The sequence below is a fragment of the Bos taurus genome, chromosome 12 (assembly GCF_002263795.3).
Source record: "Bos taurus isolate L1 Dominette 01449 registration number 42190680 breed Hereford chromosome 12, ARS-UCD2.0, whole genome shotgun sequence".
Taxonomy (NCBI): Eukaryota; Metazoa; Chordata; class Mammalia; order Artiodactyla; family Bovidae; genus Bos; species Bos taurus.
The window spans coordinates 79,107,565-79,129,221 of NC_037339.1; the positions used below are offsets into that span (position 1 = coordinate 79,107,565).

The 21,657-nt window shown below is 41.8% G+C and overlaps 1 protein-coding gene across 2 annotated transcripts; it reads left to right on the top strand.

Moving 5' to 3' along the window:
- Window positions 1-5,351: 5,351 nt before the first annotated feature.
- METTL21E (RIKEN cDNA 4832428D23-like) lies at window positions 5,352-21,433 on the top strand. Of its 2 annotated transcripts, NM_001014922.1 has the most exon segments (5): window positions 5,352-5,638; window positions 6,621-6,700; window positions 16,120-16,286; window positions 17,454-17,571; window positions 20,584-21,433. In NM_001014922.1, coding segments are annotated over 5 exon segments (873 nt in total). In that variant the 5' UTR covers window positions 5,352-5,591; the 3' UTR covers window positions 21,045-21,433.
- The last annotated feature ends 224 nt before the right edge of the window (window positions 21,434-21,657 follow it).

Genomic DNA, 21,657 nt, shown 5'->3' on the forward strand with positions numbered 1-21,657 from the left:
GTTACTTGTTTTCTTTAATATGTTATCGTTTTCTAGTGTTTTCCACTTCACTGAATATTTCTTTATATACAGGCCTCATCTGTTCACGTTTCTAGTATTACGCAGTGTTGATGCTTTCTAACGTTAGAAAGGGAAAAGGGGTTTCTGTTGATCAGTACTTACTCTCAGTGTACGTTCCCTCTGACTTTCCTATCTAGAGGAGAATAAAATATATTTATCTTTATATCCATCTCATTTATGTAAGCATTATGTATGTGCATGCATGCTAAGTCGCCTGAGTCGTGTCTGACTCTTTTCGACCCTGGACCATAGCCCAGGCCCCCCCATGCATGGGATTCTCCAGGCAAGAATACTGGAGTGGGTTGCCACGCCCTCCTCCAGAAGATCTTCCCGATCCAGGGATGGAACCTGCGTCTCTTACGTCTCTTGCACTGGGAGGTGGGTTCTTTACCACTAGCACCACCTGGAAACCCCTTATGTAACTATTTTTATGTTTATATTTGCATTCATTTATGTTTACATTCCAGTGCAGCTTCTCAGGTACTTGGACTGTAGCTGCTGCATTTCTTTGCTCATTAGTTCTTTCTTCCTAATTTGAAATACATCTTCTGCTTCAGCCTTCTCTAAAAGCTTTCTTCTAAAATCAACACTGACTTCTACATAAACAAAGTAAAATCTTTTCTTCTTTTGTGTGTGATTTTTTTTAATTTATTTTTTTTATTAAAGGATAATTGCTTTACAGAATTTTGTTGTTTTCTGTAAAACCTCAGCATGAATGAGCCATATACATATATCTTCTCCCTTTTGAACCTCCCTCCCATCTCCCTCCCCATCCCACTTCTCTAGGTTGATACAGAGCCCCTATTTGAGTTTCCTGAGCCATACAGCAAATTCCCATTGCCTATCTATTTTACAAATGGTAATGTGAATTTCCATGTTACTTTTTCCATACATCTCACCCTCTCCTCCCCTCTTCCCATGGCCATAAGTCTATTCTCTCTGTCTGTTTCTCCACTGCTGCCCTGTAAGTAAATTCTTCAGTATCATTTTTCTAGATTCCAAAATAAAATCTTTCCTTAATGCTTCTTTTCTCTGGAGATATTTTAAATAGAACAGTTGTGGGGAAGGGTTGGGAAGACAGACATTAACTTTTTCATGTTATTCTCTAATTTCTCCAAGCTACTTAAAAATGAGAGTGTTCTGCATATGTGTTTGTAGGTAGAATAGCAGTAGTTTTGCTAAAATGTAATTTTGTTGCTAAAATGTAATTTTGTTGCCTTGATAACTTATATTTATCCTGCACTGCAGTAGCTGGAGTGAAGGCTAAGCTGCTGTAACCAAGACGTGTTCCTAAACCGTGTGAACCACTGTTTCCCTGGTGGCTCATATGGTAAAAGAACCCACCTGCAATGCAGGAGACCCAGGTTCGATCCCTGGGTCGGGAACATACCCTGGAGAAGGAAATGGCAGCCCACTCCAGTATTCTTGCCTGGAGAATCTCATGGACTGAGGAGCCTGCTAGGCTACAGTCCATGGGGTCTCCAAGAGTTGGACACAACTGAGCGACAGACACTTGTACTTTCAAGTAAGCTGAGACACCACGTCTTCCTCAGCAGTCTGGGCTCGTGAGGCAGGTGAGCACCTTGAGGTCATGCAAGGTCCAGGTTCAGCCATCCCCTGGGTACTGTACCTCTTCAGCTGTCTATACTGGTCATGGCTGTATCTGCAGTTGAACCTCCTCAAAGAGGAAAGAACCATAGTCCTGGGTGAGCAGGATGTCTTATGTTAAAGGTGACTAGAGGAATCACACCCTGTTCCCATCCTGTTGAACTGAACTGACCATATTCAGTGTATACTCAATATACTCAGAAATGTAATCTCTACCTGGACTGTGTATCCAGAAGGAGGAAAAATAGATAATCAGAACTATTAGTTCAGTTCAGTTCGGTTCAGTTGCTCAGTCATGTCTGACTCTTTGCGACCCCATGAATCGCAGCTTGCCAGGCCTCCCTGTCCATCACCAGCTCCCGGAGTTCACCCAAACTTAGGTGCACTGAGTTGGTGATGTCATCCAGCCATCTCATCCTCTGTCGTCCCCTTCTCCTCCTGCCCCCAACCCCTCCCAGCATCAGAGTCTTTTCCAATGAGTCAATTATTTGCATGAGGTGGCCAAAGTACTGGAGTTTCAGCCTCAGCATCAGTGCTTCCAGTGAACACCCAGGACTGGTCTCCTTTAGGATGGACTGGTTGGATCTCCTTGCAGTCCAAGGGACTCTCAAGAGTCTTCTCCAACACCACAGTTCAAAAGCATCAATTCTTCAGCGCTCAGTTTTCTTCACAGTCCAACTCTCACACCCATACATGACCACTGGAAAAACCATGGCCTTGACTAGACAGATCTTTGTTGGCAAAGTCATGTCTCTGCTTTTTAATACACTATCTAGGTTGGTCATAACTTTCCTTCCAAGGAGTAAGCGTCTTTTAATTTCATGGCTGCAGTCACCATCTGCAGTGATTTTGGAGCCCCAAAAAATAAAGTCTGACACTGTTTCCACTGTTTCCCCATCTATTTCCCATGAAGTGATGGGACCAGATACCATGATCTTCGTTTTCTGAATGTTGAGCTTTAAGCCAACTTTTTCACTCTCCTCTTTCACTTTCATCAAGAGGCTTTTTAGTTCCTCTTCACTTTGTGCCATTAGTAGACGACTTAAATATGTTTGCAAAAAGCCTGTTTACTCAGTCCAAATGCTAATTAAGATGTGTGTATGCTCAGTTTGTACTTGACTGTTTGTGACCTCCATGGACTGTAGCCCATCAGACTCCTCTGTTAATGGGATTCTCCCGGCAAGAATACTGGAGTGGGTTGCCATTTCTTTCTCCAGGGGATCTTCCTGACCCAGGGATTGAACCCATGTCTTGTGAGTCTCCTGTATTGGCAGGCAGATTCTTTACTACTGAGCCCCTGGGAAGCCCCATACCAATAAAGATAGAAGTCTGGGGAAAAAAAAAAAGACTAAAAACCAAACACCATTATTATGCCATAAGTACAGTATTTACAGGACAATTTGAGATTATATCCTTTTTTCCCTCTAAACCCTGTAACCAAGGTAGATCCTTTATAAGGGAAGAAGGAAGTTTCAAGATGTTGTTATAACCGACTTTACCAAATTCACCCATCTAATTGGAAAACATTGTGACCTGAACCCAAATCTTCTAATTCAGAATTCAGGGTGCTCTTCTACCTATAAAAAAAAGGTTACCGTTTAAGACAAACAATAACATAGCAAATTTATTATTTTTCAAAGCAAGTTGGGATACCTGTAACTTATTTAGCCTGGCGACCATCCTATACATTTTCTGTAAATTTATATTTCAACTTATCTTTCACTTTCTCTACATTTGCTGTTAAAACTGCTATAGAGCTTTTTATTTCATTTATTCTATTTGATTCATTTTTGTAGATTTAAGTTCTCTGGTGTAATTCTTTTCGTCTGTTTTTTGTAATATCTTGATCACAGTTACTTTGAAGTCTGTATCAAACAATCCTGGTATCTAGGTTACCTGTGGGTTTGTTGTCTGTTTCTTGGTATGACTAGTAAACTTTGAGTGAATGCTGGACATTATGTATAAAAAATTGTAGATGTTGTGAGTCCTCCTCTGGAGAGGTTTCCAGAATGTATTCTGGCGGGAAGCAGAGGGGAAGGTCACCTCACTTTAACCAGGACTGAGTGGGTTCAGAGCTGGTTTGCACTTTGTCAGACTCCATCTCCTAGTTTTCCTTCATCCCTAAAAAGTAGTTTTCCACAGGTACCAAGTGGGATATTTCTTCTTTTGAATTTTGTTCTGTTTTTAGCCACTTTATGCTTGGAAAGTTAGCCTCTTGCCCTAAACATCTTCCTAAGCAAATAATCTTGAGTAAAGAGTCAGTGCTGTGTTGCTATAAGCTACTTAGAGCTGGAGGCAGAAGTCTCTCTGTACTTCTTTTTTCCAAAACAGTTCAATATAACCAAAATAATCATTGTCGTCGTGTCTCTTCAGATGATTTAGACATTCTGCCTGTCTAAACTGAGGTTCCTTGATCTTTTAAATAACTTGTGGGAATGGAGTATTACTCAGCCAAAAAAGGAACACATTTGAGTCAGTTCTAATAAGGTAGATGAACCTAGAGTCTATTATACAGAGTGAAGTAAGTCAGAAAGAGAAAGATAAATATTATGTACTAACATATGTATGGAATCTAGATGACACTGATGAATTTATTTGCAAGGCAGCAATGGAGAAACAGACATAGAGAATAGACTTATGGACATGGGGAGAGGGAAGGAGAGGGTGAGATGTATGGAGAGAGTAACATGGAAACTCACATTACCATCTGTAAAATAGCCAACAAGAATTTGCTGTACGTCTCAGGGAACTCAGGTGCTGTGTATCAACCTAGGGTGGGATGGGGCGGGAGATGGGAGGGAGGGGACATATGTACACCTATGACTGATTCATGTTGATGTCTGATAGAAAACAACAAAATTCTGTAATTATCCTTCAATTAAAAAATTAAAAAATTGTGGGAAAAGACAGGTGGTTTTTATTCACTGAATAATTCTTCATTCTTGTTTTAAAAAGATCCAAAAAAAAGAGCGTGTCCTCTGCCCAGGATTAACCTCCTGTGGATAATTGTTTTCATCATTTAAGATTTTGCAGTTTCCAGAATGTTTTTTTGTCTATCATATTCATCTCATAGATACTATGTGCCTTTTATATCTCTATTTTACATATGAGGAAGCCAAGAAACACGCTAAGTCAGTGCCTAAAATCACAGGCCAATTATTGACAGGAGTGATTAAAATCAGGCTCCCAGACCAGTAGTCCTGTCCTATCCACTGTCGTGAGCTTCATCCATCATAATATGTGAAGTATTTCTTAGAGGCTGTACCCGCACTCCTAAGTTTAACTTTACAATATTGCTGGGTTTCATTACCTGTTAATAACTTCTTATTCAGGCTATTTCCAGTGGTCGCGGGAGTTAATACAAACTCTGAGTTGCAGCCCTACATGCACGTGAGCAGGTGTACAGGCTACAGATACCCTCTGCCTGCCTCTTTACTCCCAGTAGGAAGGAACTGCGGTAACCTAATCCCTGCGGTCAGAGCGCTGCAGCACACACTCTCCCAAGCCTTCTGGGGCAGTTGTCTGAGGCTAAAAATGGCCTTCGCACCCAGACAAGGTGACATGGAAAGCATGTGGCCTCCGTCTCACAGGACGTCAGAGCTGGGGAGGCTTAAATAACGCTTGGCATCCGAGTGAAAAGTTATCACTTGGCCCAAATCGCCTTCACTCATTTGCTGGAGGAGTTGAAACCTTCCCGCTGGCTCTCCCTCTGGGCACGAGACGCCCACATGGAATATGCCTACTTACTTTCTCCGACCCCTTATTTATGGGCGTCCCAGCCTCGCTGCTGATCTCAGAGGCTGTGCAGACGCAGCTGTCAGGCTTAGACCTGCTGCCAGCGCGTACAGTAGTCAACTGCCGAGCTTGGGCGCTCGCCTTTCAGGCACCATCAGAGGGTCTCCGCAGCAAAGACAAAGTTGTGGATGATCCTTTTTAACCTTCTAGAAACTCAGCTAACTCGTGTACATAGGTATGTCCAGACTTCACGTTTAATACATGTTGACCTGCTGGCGGACAGGTGTTGTAAAGACCGCGTCCCTTTAATGGAAGAGAAACTAAATTGGGAACAAACCGGGTGACCACTTTCGCTATTGTTCAGCCCTGCGACCTCAGGGCCATAATATAACCTTTGATTTTCCTCCTTTGTAAACTGTAAGGAAAACAATCTGTCTCCTAATTTACTGAGGCATAGTTTAAAGAAAGATGTGGTGGCTGTGACATGTGTTTTAGGAGCCAGGTGTAGGAAAGGAGTGAATATTAATTCATGGTAGTACAGTGATTATTAAAGGATTCAAAAACTGATGCTTAAAACATCAAATCGTTGTTTTCCAAAGTTGGAACTACAACTTACTTAAGCTCATTCATTCACAAGATATGCTTTGTTTGAGAGGCATACAAAGCTTGAATTCCTTTCCTTTTAAATATCTTTGCTGAGATGGTATGGGTTTTTTTTTTTTTTTTTTTTAAAGAAGCTACTCAAAAAAGAAAGTGTTTGGTGGTTGGGCTATTTGACCTTGGGTACAGGCTGATGGCCATGGGTGACAGCTTCTTTGCATCTGTGCTATGTAGGGAGGTTTGTTTTGGATTAATGCTATGGCGTTCACTACACTGAGTGGAACCGTTTCTCTCCCAATGTTTTAATCACCTCTTAAGTTTTAGGATTGCTCTCTGACTAGTTAGTATGAAGATGATGGCTTTCTTTGTGATAGCTGAGGTGGCTCTGGTGAAGAATGTTTTCTTCTTCCAAGAACTTCTAAAATTTCTGACTCTGAATTTTAGTTGGTACTAGATAGATTGTGTTTTAATGGTCTTTTTAAAAATCATAATTTTTAATAAGATATTTTAATATAATTTTCTCTACTGTATTTGGTGTTAAATTTTATTCGGTAACTATGAGAGCACATTTTGAATTAATTATTACCATTTGATATCTTAATGTATTATTTGTCTAGTTTTCAAGAAATGATCAAGAAAGCATCAGTATATCGCCATCCATTAGCTAATCACTTAATGGATCCAGAAGTTCAAAAAGGTAAATTATTTTTTGTTTCTTTATGTAATTTGACCAATTCTAAGAAGACAAAGCAACTAACAATGTACATGCCAACCTTGACGGCGTTCACTGATGTCCTAAAGAGAGCTGGGGCTTTTTATCAATTGCATATACGCCTGTGCTTGTGTTTGCTAACCTGTAACTATCTCTAACAATGTTTATTGTCTCCTGCTATACCTGATGATACGTTAGAGATAATTCTGACAGGTAATAAATCAAGTATATAGACTTGCTAGGTATTAATAGAGTTGTTTTTTTTTTTTTAATCTGCAAAACTGGAATAAAAATTTTCCCCAGATGCTACATGCTAAATACATGATTGTGATTTCTTCGTTATTTCTTTTCAGATAGGAAGATTGCAAGAGAGATAAAAATAGTCTTATGGTTTTTACAATTGCTTCCATGAAAGTTGATTTTAGACTGTAAAATTTGTCTAGCCTGTGTGTATGGTCCTTCTGATGTATTAATTAGAGGCAAACACAGTGTAATTTGACCTCTTCTGACCTCTTGTGGTAAGGAGAATTTAAGGTCAAATTCCATTACCAGTGGAGTTATTTGGATTTGAGCCGCTGTTTTTTTTTAATATCATCCTAAATATCAAGAATGACTTTTCATAGACTCTGTAATATATAACTGTTCCCATTGCCTTGAGATAAAAAGTGCAGATAGGGACTTCCCTGGTGGTCCGGTGTTAAGACTCCGCACTATCAATGCAGGGCCCCAGGTTCGATCCCTGGTCAGGGAACTAGATCCCACGTGCTGCCACTAAAGATTCCACATGCTGCAGCTAGAAGCTCCTGCCCGCTGCAACTAAAGACCCTGCATGCTGCAATGAGAATCGAAGATCCTGCATGCAGCAACTGAGACCCAGTGCAGTCAGAAATAAATAAAAATTAAAACATGCAGACATACGCTCTTGACATAGACTAGAAGTATTACTACCATATTTTTGTAGAACAGTTGTACAAACTTAATTGTCTAGATTTCTTTCTCTCTCTGTTTTATCTGCACACTTTGGATATTTTCTAACAACTGTAGTCCTGTTTTTTTTCCTCCCTTTTTTAGGCGTACCAGGTGGCCTCTGCCTGGGTGAGCATCGTTAGGCCAAGAGAGCTGGGTGTATGCCCAGTGTTGGCAGCCTACATGGCTTAAACGTGAATGGTTTAACTGTAGTAATTTTCGCAAATCTAAACACTTAAAGTCATAATCACTTTAGAGAATCCAACCATTTAGATGATTTGAATGAAGATGCGATTTCTCTGCAGTTTAGGAATAAAATCTCATCACTGTCATTACCATTAGTACAAAGCCTGGTTTCCACTGTGCGTATGGTAATTTGGCGAATTACAAAAGATATGGAAGAAGTTCAAGGTAAGGTGCAGACAGAACTATTATGAAAGTATTTTACAACGTGAACAAACACAGCCCATAATAATCATCCACGTAGCCTACTGAAGCTTTCAAAATACATTCACAGGCATGGTGCTGAGGGGATTAAGAGTATGCGGAGAGGGCAGAGTCACATGGCATTTTGTTGGAAAAGCTTTCAGTAACCAGTAGAACACTCAGTTCTCAAGTACTGAAGGGTATTGGCTCTTCCCGATCTAGCTCTTCTGTACTTGGTTATCTTGTGCTTGGAAAGGATGGAGCAAGCCCATAGCCCAGTGCTTCTAACTCAACACTGGCCTGAATATCCAAGAATTATAGGGTAACACTTGTTATGCACAAAGTTAGGACTATAGTGAATGCTGAAAATTCCTCTGTCTTTGGTTTCTAAGGAGATGTGGTTTCTATCCCTGGGTCAGGAAAATCCCCCAGAGAAAGAAATGGTAACCGACCTGGGAAATCCCACGGACAGAGGAGCCTGGTGAATTGCAGTCCATGGGGTCACAAGGGTCAGACATGACTTAGTGACTGAACAACAATGAACGGTTTCTAACGCTGCATTGTAATCTAAACCGTCTAAAACCACATCCACGTCAACTGTGCCAAATCTCAGGTTGCCTACCCTTGTCAACAGCTGCTCTCCAGCTGTTAGCACAAGTAGCCACATGCTATAAAGGCTGCTCTCAGGGTGCTCAGCCTTGGATCAGGTCCATCCTAACCCAAGGCTCCGTGATGCCTGCTCACAGTGACTCCCAAACCTGGCCGTCCAGCTGCCTGCCTGATGGCCTCTGTTCTGCCTTGCGTTGGTTTGGTCCCTTCAAGAGGCGGGTGCCAGGATGGGACTAAATGAGCCCGAGATCTACAGGGGGATGTTTGCGGAGAGACATCCCGGGTGGCGCTGGTGGTAACGAATCCCACCTGCCAAGGCAGGAGACAGGAGGTGTGGGTTCATTCCCCAGGTTGGAAAGATCCCCTGGAGAAGGAAATGGCCACCCACTCCAGTATTCTTGCTTTGAGAATCCCACCGACAGAGGAGCCTGGCTGGCTATAGTCACGGGGTGGCAAAGAGTTGGACACAGCTGAGCGCAGTTCCCATCATAAGCAATACTGCCTTAATATAGGAAGAAGAAATTTTGAGTAATTCTATTGCTGTTTAAGAAACATACCAAACTGTAGTCTGAGTTAACGTTAATATACTAATTGGAGTACCAGAGTACACAAAGTTACTAATGGGAGCATCATCTATCAACACATTTTACATGTTTAAAAAGTAATCTGGATAAATATCTGCTAGATAAGACTGTAATCAATGTTTCACATATTGAACAATAACCCTTAAACATGGTAATCTGCCTCAGATAGCTTCAAAACTCAGGGTTGAATGTCAAGTTTGAACATCACTTGTTGCCCTCCAGGGAGGAGTCTACCACTGCCTCGGGAGCCCACAAAGTCACACGTGGCTCCTAGACCCAAGGCTTGCTGCCTCACTGCAGACTCGTGCGTCTTTTGTCTAGATGATTACGGCTTCTGATTCGCTTCTACTGTAGCCTCCGCTGCTACCACCAGAAGGAAATTCTCAAATATCAAATTCGACGGGGTAATTCTTGTCCTCATGATAGTCATTGGCTCCTGCTCACCCTGTAGAAGAAAGGTCAGCACTGCCCTAGGGTCATCCCCGCCTGCCTCTTCCAGCTCGTTTTCGACACCAGCCTGTACACCAGCTCGCGGTCCTCCCGGTTTGCCAAGCCTGCCTCCACGCCCCGGCGGGGGCTGCGTCTGTCTCTCCTGACCTCCCGTCCTCCCTTCCCTGCCTGGCAGCCCTCATCTTCCCTCTGCCGCAACTCAGATGTCTCCTCCTGAGGATGCTTCTCCTGATTCAGCCAAGCAGTGGGGCTTCCCATTGCTCGTTTGAAGTATTTCTTTTATCCCACATTGGTACTATTCCAGCAGCCGGCTCTGAGTACAACTAAATTTGGTTCTTTTTTATTTTTTAACCCCTGACTTGCAACCCGAGCAGTCTCAGTAAAAAGTGAATTTTACTTCTTTGGCAAATGTATTGATAGTTATCATTTGAGCCACTTAATGAAAGTTACAGCCTCTTGAATAACACAGGGAGCTCAGCCCGGTGCTCTGTGATGACCCAGCTGGGTGGGATGTAGGGTGGGAGGGAGGCTCAAGAGGGAGGGGACATATATGTGTATATACACACATGTGTGCTAAGGTCCTCAGTTGTGTCCGACTCTTTGTGACCCTATGAACTGTAGCCTGCCAGACTCCTCTGTCCATGGGATTCTCCAGGCAAGAATTGGAGTGGGTTGCCGTTCTCTTCTCCAGGGGATCTTCCCGACCCAGGGATTGAACCCACATCTCTTAGGTCTCTTGCATTGGCAGGAGGGTTCTTTACCACTAGCGCCACCTGGGAAGCCCCCCCACCCACCACACACACACACACATACATATAAAGGTTTACACACACACACACACACACACATATATATACTTACAACTGATTCACATTGCTGTACAGCAAAAACTAACACAGCATTGTAAAGCAATTATCCTCCAATTAAAAAATACATTCTGGCAAAAAAATTATAGCCTCTATATATTCTTGAAACTAAGCAGACATCCAGACCAAAAAAAAAAAAAAAAAAATTTGTGAAAACAGCATAAGGGAATCAGGTTTAACATAAGGGCCTGAGAACTTGACATTGCTAAGCCTTTCAGAATTCTAGTTTTCAGGTTTGCCTGTGACCATTCACTAATCTGAAAATATCTTTAACATCTTTAAAAAAAAACTCTCTAGGTATTTCTAAGAAGCACATGACATTCATCTTTGAACAGAAGATTCTATTGAATGACAGTCTCTTTCATTTAGTTGAAGGGTTTTTACTTTAAATTTTGCTGACAGGTCTTCATGACAGCCCTCAAATGGAAGCTTAAATTCACTTGTCATAGCTGTTAAAGAATTTTCTTTCCCATGTATTTCTGTGATCTGACCCTTCCATCTATTATTGCTGTTATTGACTTTAAAAGTATAAAAGAGAAGAATGCAGACAGAACCTGCGTTTTTGAAGGCTTGTTGCAATCCAGCCTTGAAAGTCAATTCACTGTTGGATTTTCCTCTTAAGAAAATCATCACTGTAACATGGCAGAATCTTGCTAATTTTTACTTTGTAATTGAAATCACTTTAGTTCTCTAGAGGACAAGAGCACCTGGTAGATATTATTCACAATCAGCAAAGATTTAATAGCAGGAAAATGGTGTTAAGCCTTTATAGTATCAAAAGCATTAAGACAGATAAGCCTAAAATTGCAACATAATTGTTACGGTTTCTTGATTATGTTTTATTTACAATTTGTTTTAATATTTGTTTCAATATTAAATTCATTAATAATAATACTCTTAAGATTAAGGTAGATAGCTTTATCTACAGGTATAGCACTTCCCTGGGGGCTCAGATGGTAAGGAATCCGCCTGCAATGTAGGAGACCTGGGTTCGATTCCTGTGTTGGGAAGATCCCCTGGAGAAGGAAATGGCAACCCACTCCACTATTCTTGCCTGGAGAATCCCATGGACAGAGTAGCCTGCTGGTCTACAGTCCATGGAGTTGCAAAGAGTTTGATGCGACTGAGCGACTAACACACACAGGTATAGATATCAGAAGTTTTCTACTTTTCATGTAGGGAAGCCAAAATTCTACATATTGCATAACATTTCCTGGTTTTAGTTATTTGTCCTGGGGCTGAGTGCTAGATTACAAGGAAGGAATATGTGTAGAAAATTGTTCTTTGGAAGTGTAAATTAGAATTCCATTGTATGATAAGACTATTAACTTTTGGAGAAAAGTGCTCTTCACATCTTTCCTAAAAACCAAAGAATATCCACGAATTCATTGACCTTCTCAAGATTCAGTCCCATAATCAACAAATAGCCAAACATACTCTTTGGGGACCTGTTGTTTGCATATTGTGTTTGGAGCATAGGTTTCCCCCTTTTGTTACAACAAGGCGATGTTAGGGACGCCCTGTAAAAGTGCAGCTTTTCTGTTAGATTGCTGCCCAGTGGCTCTTGGCATCAACCTTGAAATGGGTGGTGATATTGCTGAAACACTGAGTGCGTGCTAGTCCATGCTAAACTGATGCAGTCTTATCCGACTCTGCGACCCTGTGGACTGTAGCCCGCCAGGCTCCTCTGTCCATGAAATTCTCCAGGCAAGAACACTGGAGTGGGTTGCCATTTCCTTCTCCAGTGGATCTTCCCCACCCAGAGATAGAACCTGTGTCTCTTATGTCTCCGGCTTTGGCAGGTAGGTTCTTTACCACTAGTGCCACTTGGGAATCTCCTGTCTTTTAATTTAAATAAATAATTGTTCTTAAGTTATTAGCCCTGGGGGTTCCCTGGTGGTCCAGTGTTTAAGGCTTGGTGATTTCACTGCCACGGGCTGGGTTCAATCCCTTGTCAGGAAACTAAAACCCTGCAAGTCTCGAGGTGAGGCCAAAAAAAATTTTTTTTTAACCTCAAAATCTTTAATGCTAAAAAACAGTAAAGTCTTTTTTTTTTTTTTTTTTTAATTTATTTGGCTAGGCCATGTCCAAGTCGCTGCTTGTGAGACCTAGCTCCCTGACCAGGGATGGAACCCAGGCTAGGGATCGAACTCCTGCACTAGGAGCCCAGAATCTGAACCACTGGACCACCAGGGAAGTCCCTGAAGTTTTAAGCTGGATGTAATTGTGTGTGTGTATTTGCTCTTAAAATCCCATGTATTACATCTGGACAAATAATTGTAAGTACCCAAATTCAGTATATTTTGATTTCCTGCTATCAATTAAGGAATACTTTTTATGAGTGTCCCTTTCTATGGAATGACTGATATTTATATAGTCTTTAAATTCCAAGGAGAATGCTAATATAAAACACTGTCAGTTAAATTTTCTTCAGCCTGACAGTGTTTGCTATAGGATATGTGATCAGCCTAGGTGCATAACTCATTTCAAATGACCGTGTGCAATCATCGAATTGTGTTCTTTTAGGGTGTATGTGCAAATAATCCCTGGGTAAAGGATCTGCCTGCAATGCAGGAGACCCAAGAGTCTCGGGTTCGATCCCTGGGTTGGGAAGACCCTTGGAGAGGAAATGGCAACCCACTGCAGTATTTCTGCCTGGGAAATCCCATGGACAGAGGAGCCTGGCGGGCTACATATAGTTCATGGGTCACAAAGGGTCAGACACGACTGAACACCTAAACAACCACCACCACCACAACATGCGATTAACAGTGGTTGTTGTTTCATGAAATTTTTTGGAAATTTCATGAAATTCCAATCTCTTGGAAGATCCTTTAATTTGGGGGGTGTAAGTCATTTTAAAAATTACATAATATATTTACATATGTATTTTAAATCTCCGTTCCTTATAGAAGTAAAAATGTCATTCTTGAAAAAAGAAGACTAGCTCTATTTATTTACATTTGTTATTGCACTGTAGTTGTTAGGACAGCAGCACTGATCTGGTCAACTAAGCTTTCTTTTAGGAAAGCGCAAAGTCAGAGATGTCGGTGTGGTAGCGGTAAATACTCACCGGCAAAGTTTTTATATCAAAGACTGGAATCTTAGCGGGTGCTCCTGGGATTTCGTGTGCTCTAAGGTCTATTAATCCCCGATACCTTAGGTGACTTGTCAAAGAAGTGCTGCATTTATAAGGAGTTCGCAAGGAGGCCCAAGCGGGCACATTCAACTAAAGGTCAAGGAAGCAATTAAAAGTTCTCAGCTTTCCCCTAAAGAACTTCCGCAGCCCTCTGCTGTCCCCCCAGCCTCCCATCTTAGCAAGGCAAGTGAATCTAGCAAAATGAAAGTTAAAGTTCAAAGGCAACGTTATTACCAATATTACTGGCTTCCTGGAGCTCTTCCTGAATGTGAGAGCCTGCTGTTGTTTCAGGAGAAATACAGTGAAATATGTTAGAAGAGGTGTCTCTTGCTTAGGACTCTCCATTTTTCACCGGTTCGTTTTCTCTGCATCTCTGCCAAGGTCAGTGTGAGGGCTGGTGGAGGGGGTTGTGGGGGTGGCCCCCCACTGTGGAATGCGGTGAGGTTAGAGTCCTTTGGAGAACGCTTGGTTCTGTCTGGGTCTGTTCAGGGATCACAGAATTTAGGACAGGAAATCGTCTTGGCTCAAGTTCCTGCTGGATTGTGGCCCCTGAGGGAATCTTCCAACAGGGAAAAACTTCATCTCCTTCTTGCCACTGTGCTCCCAGAACGCTACGGAATGATGTTACTGGAGCTCACAGGACAGAGTTTGGCAACTATTGGGTGGTTCAGAAAGTTTGTTCTAGTTTTTCAATAAGATGTTATGGAAAAACCTTTTGGCCAATTCAGTACGTCTTCTCTTAGGACTCAAGAACTTAGGGCAACCTCTCTCTCACCCCTGTTTTTGCCTCAATGCATGGAGAAGCTGCAAAATCTCCTGGGGCCTTGAGTCCAGAAATTTTAAGACTGGTGCCAAACTCCTCATTTTTTTTTTTTTAAACCTTTGCATGTTCCCCTTTCCTAAAATCTTGGGACTTGTTTTAATGATAAAAGTTTGCTCGTTTTTGAGGGAAATTGCTTCCTTACTTTTAGGAAGAATAGATTTAAAAATTGCTGGTGTCAGATTTTGGTTTAGAGTTAGGGAGAATTGTGAATCATCAAATTTTCTAATTGCAGAATGGGCCGCTTGTGAAGGAACAACTTCACCCTCAATGGAAATATTCAAAGAGGCTGAACAAGCTGGGCATGTTGTTCATCCCCAGAGGAACTTGAGTTTCCTGGATGAGGTGCAAGCTGAGACCAGGAGGCAGCCGCGGTGTTTTCCATCTGACGTTCAAGGATCAGATGACATTTGACTTTGGAGTGTCATATCTGTTTTGAAAGTATGAATGATGGCAAGGTTGCAAAGTGTGAAGGTTTTAACTTTTGAGATTTGGGAAATAAATTTCCCAAGAGAAACTTGTCTTCTTCTATGAAGACCAGAATGAGAAGTTTTTGTACTTCCTCCAAATTTCTAGGAAATGTTTTTGTTTTCTGTTTGTTTACTTACTTGTTTTTGGGTCTCAGGGCAGAGGTGTGAGCGAGTCATACCCTTCACGTCATGGTACATGGCATCATCTCAACAAGACCCCCTGTTGTATGTGTATCTGTCTGTATCTTGTTTCATTCATCCTTTTTACCCATTTCATACTTCCTTTCCTTTTCCAGCTTCTTCCTGACAACCTTTCTAATGTGTTTGATGTAGGTCTTTGACAAATATTTTCACACATATCCACTTAAGGACTTGTGTAAAAATTTAGAAGAGGGAGCAGGATTGCTGGCTTGTAGGATATTTATATATAAATTAACAAAATACCATAAGATTGCTCTCCAGAAAGCAACATTTTGTATTCTTATCAGTGAAACTTATCCGATATTGTCAATGTTAAGATGTCATGAGTTGCCCCCAAACAATAATATACAAATAAGTAATAATAATATAATACAAGTGTAATTGATGGATGGTATCACATGTCTTTTGCTTGGATTAAGGCAGGTCACAAAGGATCTGCTACGTTGAAATAACTGGAATTGCACTGTGAAGCTAATAAGAATAGTAGAAATCTTAGACTCTATCATCAGTCTGTCTTTTGTTCTAGATGAATAGATTGGTAGTCTTTATTTATTTATTTTTTGGTTGCTAGCCTTTAAAATATGTTGTTTTTTTAAAAAGTCTTTCAATTGTTTATTTCACATAGCATTGCAGAAAGGACTAACAGTTGACTTCAACCTCAGTAAAAATCAGAAAGATGTTGTCCCAATGTGTGAAATGTCAGCTTCTGTTAAGAGCTGTTTTCAAATAGTTATACCTTACTACCATTATGTTGCAGCTAACGTCAATGACTGGTCAGAAGCAACTTAGATTAGGTGGAAATGCTGCATTTCCAGTAGATTCTTCTCCTTTACTGCTGCAACCACAACCACTGGCTTTTTCTTTTCCTTTCAGAGAGCGGAGAAGACGGCGATGACAGGACAGTGGTTGCAGAGATCATGAGGAGGTGTTTTGTTCCAGCATTTGTAACAACCATCCCCTGGGAAGGGTTTCATTTCGCTGGCCATGAGATCCGGATCAATGAAGCCACGGATTGTTACGGCGCTGTTGTTTGGCCATCGGTATAATTTAAATTATTTTTCATCCAATTTTGTCTATTATTATATACCATTTGGAAAGAGAAGAGAGATTCCATAGTTCTATTTTGTGACCTCAAGCAACAGTAAAATTTAGAAATCAAGAAATTGGGAAAATGCTTCCACCAATTCTATTTCTGACTTGTAGGGTTAATAAAGACTGTTGTTTACACATTCAGTTTTTGGTTACTATAGGTCAGAAAAGTTTAGAATTGTACACATTTTTATTTCCCATTTAACTGGGCTTTATTTGAGTTAAACAATTAAAATGAAATCTGTATCAGTCTCAACATGCAGAATATTCTAAAAGGCCACACTCATTTATCAATTGTCCTACGAAGGCTGCAGCCCCTTCTACTGTCTGCCCCAATCTTGAACATATATTTCTTTAAAATGACTCTTATTATTAGAAAGTGAAACTGAAGTCGCTCAGTCGTGTCCGACTCTTTGCGACCCTGTGGACTGTAACCTACCAGGCTCCTCCATCCATGGGATTCTCCAGGCAAGAACACTGGAGTGGGTTGCCATTTCCTTCTCCAGGGGATCTTCCCGAACTATGGATCGAACCCAAGTCTCCTGAATTGCAGGCAGACGCTTTACCCTCTGAGCCACCAGGGAAGCCCTATTAGAAGTTGCTTCCTTTAAAGATAATCAAGCCTAAGTAACTGAACTCTATGTTCTTAGTTCTCTACTCTCCCCAATAATCCCCAAAGACTTTTTCTATCCTAAATGTTGAACCTATTGGAGAATGTACTTCTGTGGATAATTTTCTGTAGAGATGTGTATATACACACACATACACTCACATGTGCATGCCTGCTCAGTCGCTCAGTTGTGTCTGACTGTCTGCGACCCCGTGGACTGTAGCCCACCAGGCTTCTCTGTCCATGGGATTTCCAAGGCAAGAATACTGGAGTGAGTTGCCATTTCCTCCTCCAAGGGATCTTCCCAATCCAGGGATTGAACCTGCATCTCCTATGTCTCCTGCATTGGCAGGGAGATTCTTTACCACTGTGCCACCTGGGAAGCCCACTCTCACGTGTGCTTATACATGTATTATAGCATTAGTGGGGTATTTGTCTAATGGAGTTTAATATTGCTTTCTGTGATTACTTACTAAGCACTATTTTTTCTTTTTTTGCATTTTCATAGGCCCTTGTTCTGTGCTATTTTCTGGAAACTAACGTAAAGCAATATAACCTGGTCGACAAAAATGTGATTGAAATTGGAGCTGGAACGGGGCTCGTCTCCATTGTGGCGAGTTTACTTGGTAAGTAGCTGCTTTAGATCAAGTGGGATCAGAGAATCCAATGATCTGATAGCATTAGTTGCTTTTGGTATCCATTTGCTATGCCTGGAGAATTCCATGGACTGTATAGTCCATGAGGTCGCAAAGAGGTGGACACGACTGAGCAACTTTCACTTTCATTTTACTATAACCTGGGCCTATTTTTTTTATATATATATAAATGATAGTTTATTTTGAAATTCTCCTCCTGATAGAAAGTTGGTCCTAGTTTCTCATAATTGAGTCTTTTTACATATTTTTTTTTTTGTACATGTATTCCCCACCGCCCCCACCCCCCCCAATCCCCCACAACCCGCTTTTTTTCCCTGGGCTTGTTTGCCTTCTTATTCCTGATATTAAGGAATATCTTTTAGTTTTTTCCTATTTTTATTTATTTATTTCTAGTTTTATGTTGAAAAATTTTATGTATTTTCAATTGAAGGATAATTGCTTTACAATACTGTGTTGGTTTCTGCTCTTCATCAACATGAATCAGGGCCTGTTTTCAACCCCTTCATGCTTTGAATGGGCTTCATTAAGAAACTTAACGATGTTAAAGTCACCTGACTGGTTTGCTTCCGAATTTTCTGGGAAGCTGTATTAGTTCTTCTCCTGGGGTGTAGGTCACAAGTGCGTTCTAGCCGGCATGTATATCCTGGCATTCTGGCTGCTGGAGGACATGGGAAATATGAGGCATAGGCAGAGCCGACTGCTGCGGACTCTCTCTTCTTTATTTAAATTTCAGCCCGTTTCAACCTCCCCGTATACTTGGTATATTCCTTTTGGATTTTGAAGTCATTTTCTTTTATGAAAAAGCACCTGTTGGAATAGAGAAAGACTGTCAGGAGTCACGTCTGCTTCTAAGTTTAGGCGCGTGTCCTTGGATTTATTTTCTCAGTTATTTCCATTCTTCTTTTGCGATCGCCTGTTCTTTCACCAGCGTCTTCTTTTCCAACTAAATGTGCGATGGTCTCTACGTGTGTCTGAGCCTGCTTCAATCTTTTCTGTTGTTGTTATCTATTTCACAGCCTTAATTTATCTGCCTTCTCTGATGTGCGCGGCCCAAATCCGTCTTGATTTTCTTGATCTTCAGAAGTGCACACCTGCCACTCTAAACTCTTGAGAGGAGTTCAAGATTTAGCAATTCACAACTTTCTAAAACACTGGAGAAATATAGGACCCTTGAAACCCTCCCCAAATATTTTATTTTTATAAATTGCTCTGTCTTGACATTGCTTTGAAAGTCACCATCCCACTTAGTATGGCTGGTGTCAGAGGTCCCGTTGGATTTACACCTGAAAGCGCCCTCATCTGAGAGCAGAATTTGTGTCTGGGGAAGCTGTCCATTCACTGAAAGGAAGCCGTCCCTTTGGTGCTTGTATGACTGGACGCAAGCATCAGAAGAGGGGAGCTTTGTTTGCTCAGTGGTGGTATTTACCTCTAGACACGGAGCTCTTCAGTCAGCCCCAGCGCCTCAGTTCAGTCGCTCAGTCGTGTCCGACTCTTTGCAACCCCATGGACTGCAGCACGCCAGGCCTCCCTGTCCATCACCAACTCCCGGAGTTTACTCAAACTCATGTTCATTGAGTTGGTGACACCATCCAACCATCTCATCCTCTTTCAACCCCTTCAGATAGTTGATATTCCTATGGGTGAAGGGCAGTGGAGGGAGGAGTCATTCCTTATCTTGAGATTTTAAAAAGATCTGTTGAACTTGATAGACCTCCCACCCTATACACACACACTAGAATGCAGAGATTTTTATCTCTGTGATTCTACTAATGAAATGTTTATTTCCCTCCCGTTTTAATAGTTTCCAGAAATAGAGTCAATAGCCAGAGAAATTTGCCATCATGGGTGAGAAATGGGTTCTAAACTGGTCTGGGGTGAACTGGATTCCCCTCCAGATCTGTTCTCTCATCCCTTACCCGAGCCTGTCCTTGTCTGATGTAGATTTCAGACAATTGTAGACTTATTTACACATTGTTTTCAGGTTCTCCTGCTGCCTAAAGTTCATGTTAGGGGACAGACTTTATTGAGTTTTGGTGTACAATTTTCTCCTGAAAAGGACTGCCAGTGTTCAGTTTTAACTGTGGGCTTCTTTGATGTTTTCATCCGAGCATTCTGTCCTGTGTGTGACCTTTGGCTGCATGAGCTGTCTGTGCAGGTTGTGTGTGCACGAGTGCTCAGTCGTTCAGTCCTTGCAACCCCATGGACTGCCGCCTGCCAGGCCCCTCTGTTCATGGGGTTTCCCAGGCAAGCATACTGGAGTGGGCTGCCATTTCCTCCTCCAGGGGTCTTCCTGACCCAGGAATGGGATCTACGTCTCCTGCATTGGCAGGTGGATTCTTTATCTGCTGAGCCACCTGGGAAGCCCCAAATGCAGGTTGTAAGCGTCAGGCTTATAATGGGGTCAAGCTGAAACCATGGGCATGAACCTGGGTGTCACGATACTTTCAGTGTAGTGACACTGAGAAGTCATCTCTCCTGCCTCCACTTCTCACACTCAAGCACTTCCTGGTCAATGATGGGGTGCTCAGTGTTACGTATACTCATTTGGTCTCACATGACTGGAGCTCAGGTTTCTTTTAGGGAAGATCCCGTTTATCTTTCAACAGTGACATCTGATTGTTTCAATCCAATGAGGATACCAAAATCCTTTGAATTTCCCTTCCTTTTAATGTTTTAAGTAGATAAATAGAAAATAACAGCAAGAATAACAAAACAAAAGTGACCAAAAAAAGAAAAAAAACCCAGGAGAACAGAAAAGTGCAACAGATGTAAAAGCATCAATACCTGGAGAACCTAACTGTGTGTAAGGGGAGGCGCGAGGCTACCTTAGCATCCATTCTGAAGGCATTTCCCTCTTGTGTGTACTGTCTTTGACATGGGGCTAGCCTTCGTGCCGAATTGCAAAGTGCATGGTGGCTCACAAACCGGTGGCTTCACCTCGTCCCATGAAGGTTTCTCTCCCTGCTGTCCTTTGTCTCCCAGGCGCACACGTGACTGCCACAGATTTACCTGAGTTACTTGGAAACCTGCAGTATAATATTTCTCGAAACACCAAAACGAAAGCTAAGCATCTGCCTCAGGTCAAAGAGCTCTCCTGGGGTGTAGCTCTAGACAAGAACTTCCCCAGGGCTTCCATCAACTTTGACTACATCCTGGCGGCCGACGTGGTCTATGCTCATCCATTTCTCGAAGAACTCCTCGTTACCTTCGACCATCTGTGCAAAGAAACCACCGTCATCCTCTGGGTCATGAAATTCAGGCTGGAGAAGGAAAATAAATTTGTGGATAGATTTGAGCAGTTGTTTGACCTGGAGGAGATTTCTAGTTTCCCTAGCCTGAATATTAAGTTGTATAAAGCGATGAAGAAAAATCAGAAGAGTGCATGTTATCCTCAAAGGAGGATGTGGAAAGCGAAGCCAATTTCTGGTAGATTATTGCTTTAGCAAAGACCCTAGATAATCTGATGTAGCACTGAATTTCAATGGGAAACACACACACACACACACACACACACATACGTGCGTGCGCCTCACCCCAGGCAGGGATGTTCCCAGATGTAGCATGTGGATCTAGAGAACCGCACAGCCATTGTGTGCTAATTGATTAGGACAAGGTCTGCTTTCCTTATCTTTCTATAGCACCATCTTTAATTATTATCATCTTAATACATGGTGCAGTCATTGTTAAGGTATAACTGTTGAACAATGGTTTTTAATGAACAATGGTTTTTAATAATGGTGTCTTTCACATAAGCTTACGTGATTCTCTCTTTAGAAATAAAGAAATGGACTCTAGTGAGCTCACAAATAAATCGGAAAAGATGAACATAGGGTGTGATGGTCGGTGTGAAATTACTGTGGCTTCGTTAGTGCCAGCTTACAGGTAGTCTGTCTTCTCTGCTCGGCAGGGTGGGTCTCCAACACAACCCCTGAAATCAATCAAGCTGGTGGATTTGAGGTTATGGGCAAGGACATTTCACAGTTCACTCTAGTAAATGAAAAATGAATGGAAGAACACATAAAAACAGCTGAGATTTTGGGGGAGTTATTGTTTTAT

Coding starts and splice junctions, on each gene's coding strand:
- METTL21E (XM_010810960.4), top strand. CDS start 16,164: ATGAGGAGGTGTTTTGTTCCAGCATTTGTAACAACCATCCCCTGGGAA. Junction 16,287..17,453: donor GCGCTGTTGTTTGGCCATCG/GTATAATTTAAA, acceptor GCATTTTCATAG/GCCCTTGTTCTGTGCTATTT. Junction 17,572..20,583: donor CATTGTGGCGAGTTTACTTG/GTAAGTAGCTGC, acceptor TTTGTCTCCCAG/GCGCACACGTGACTGCCACA.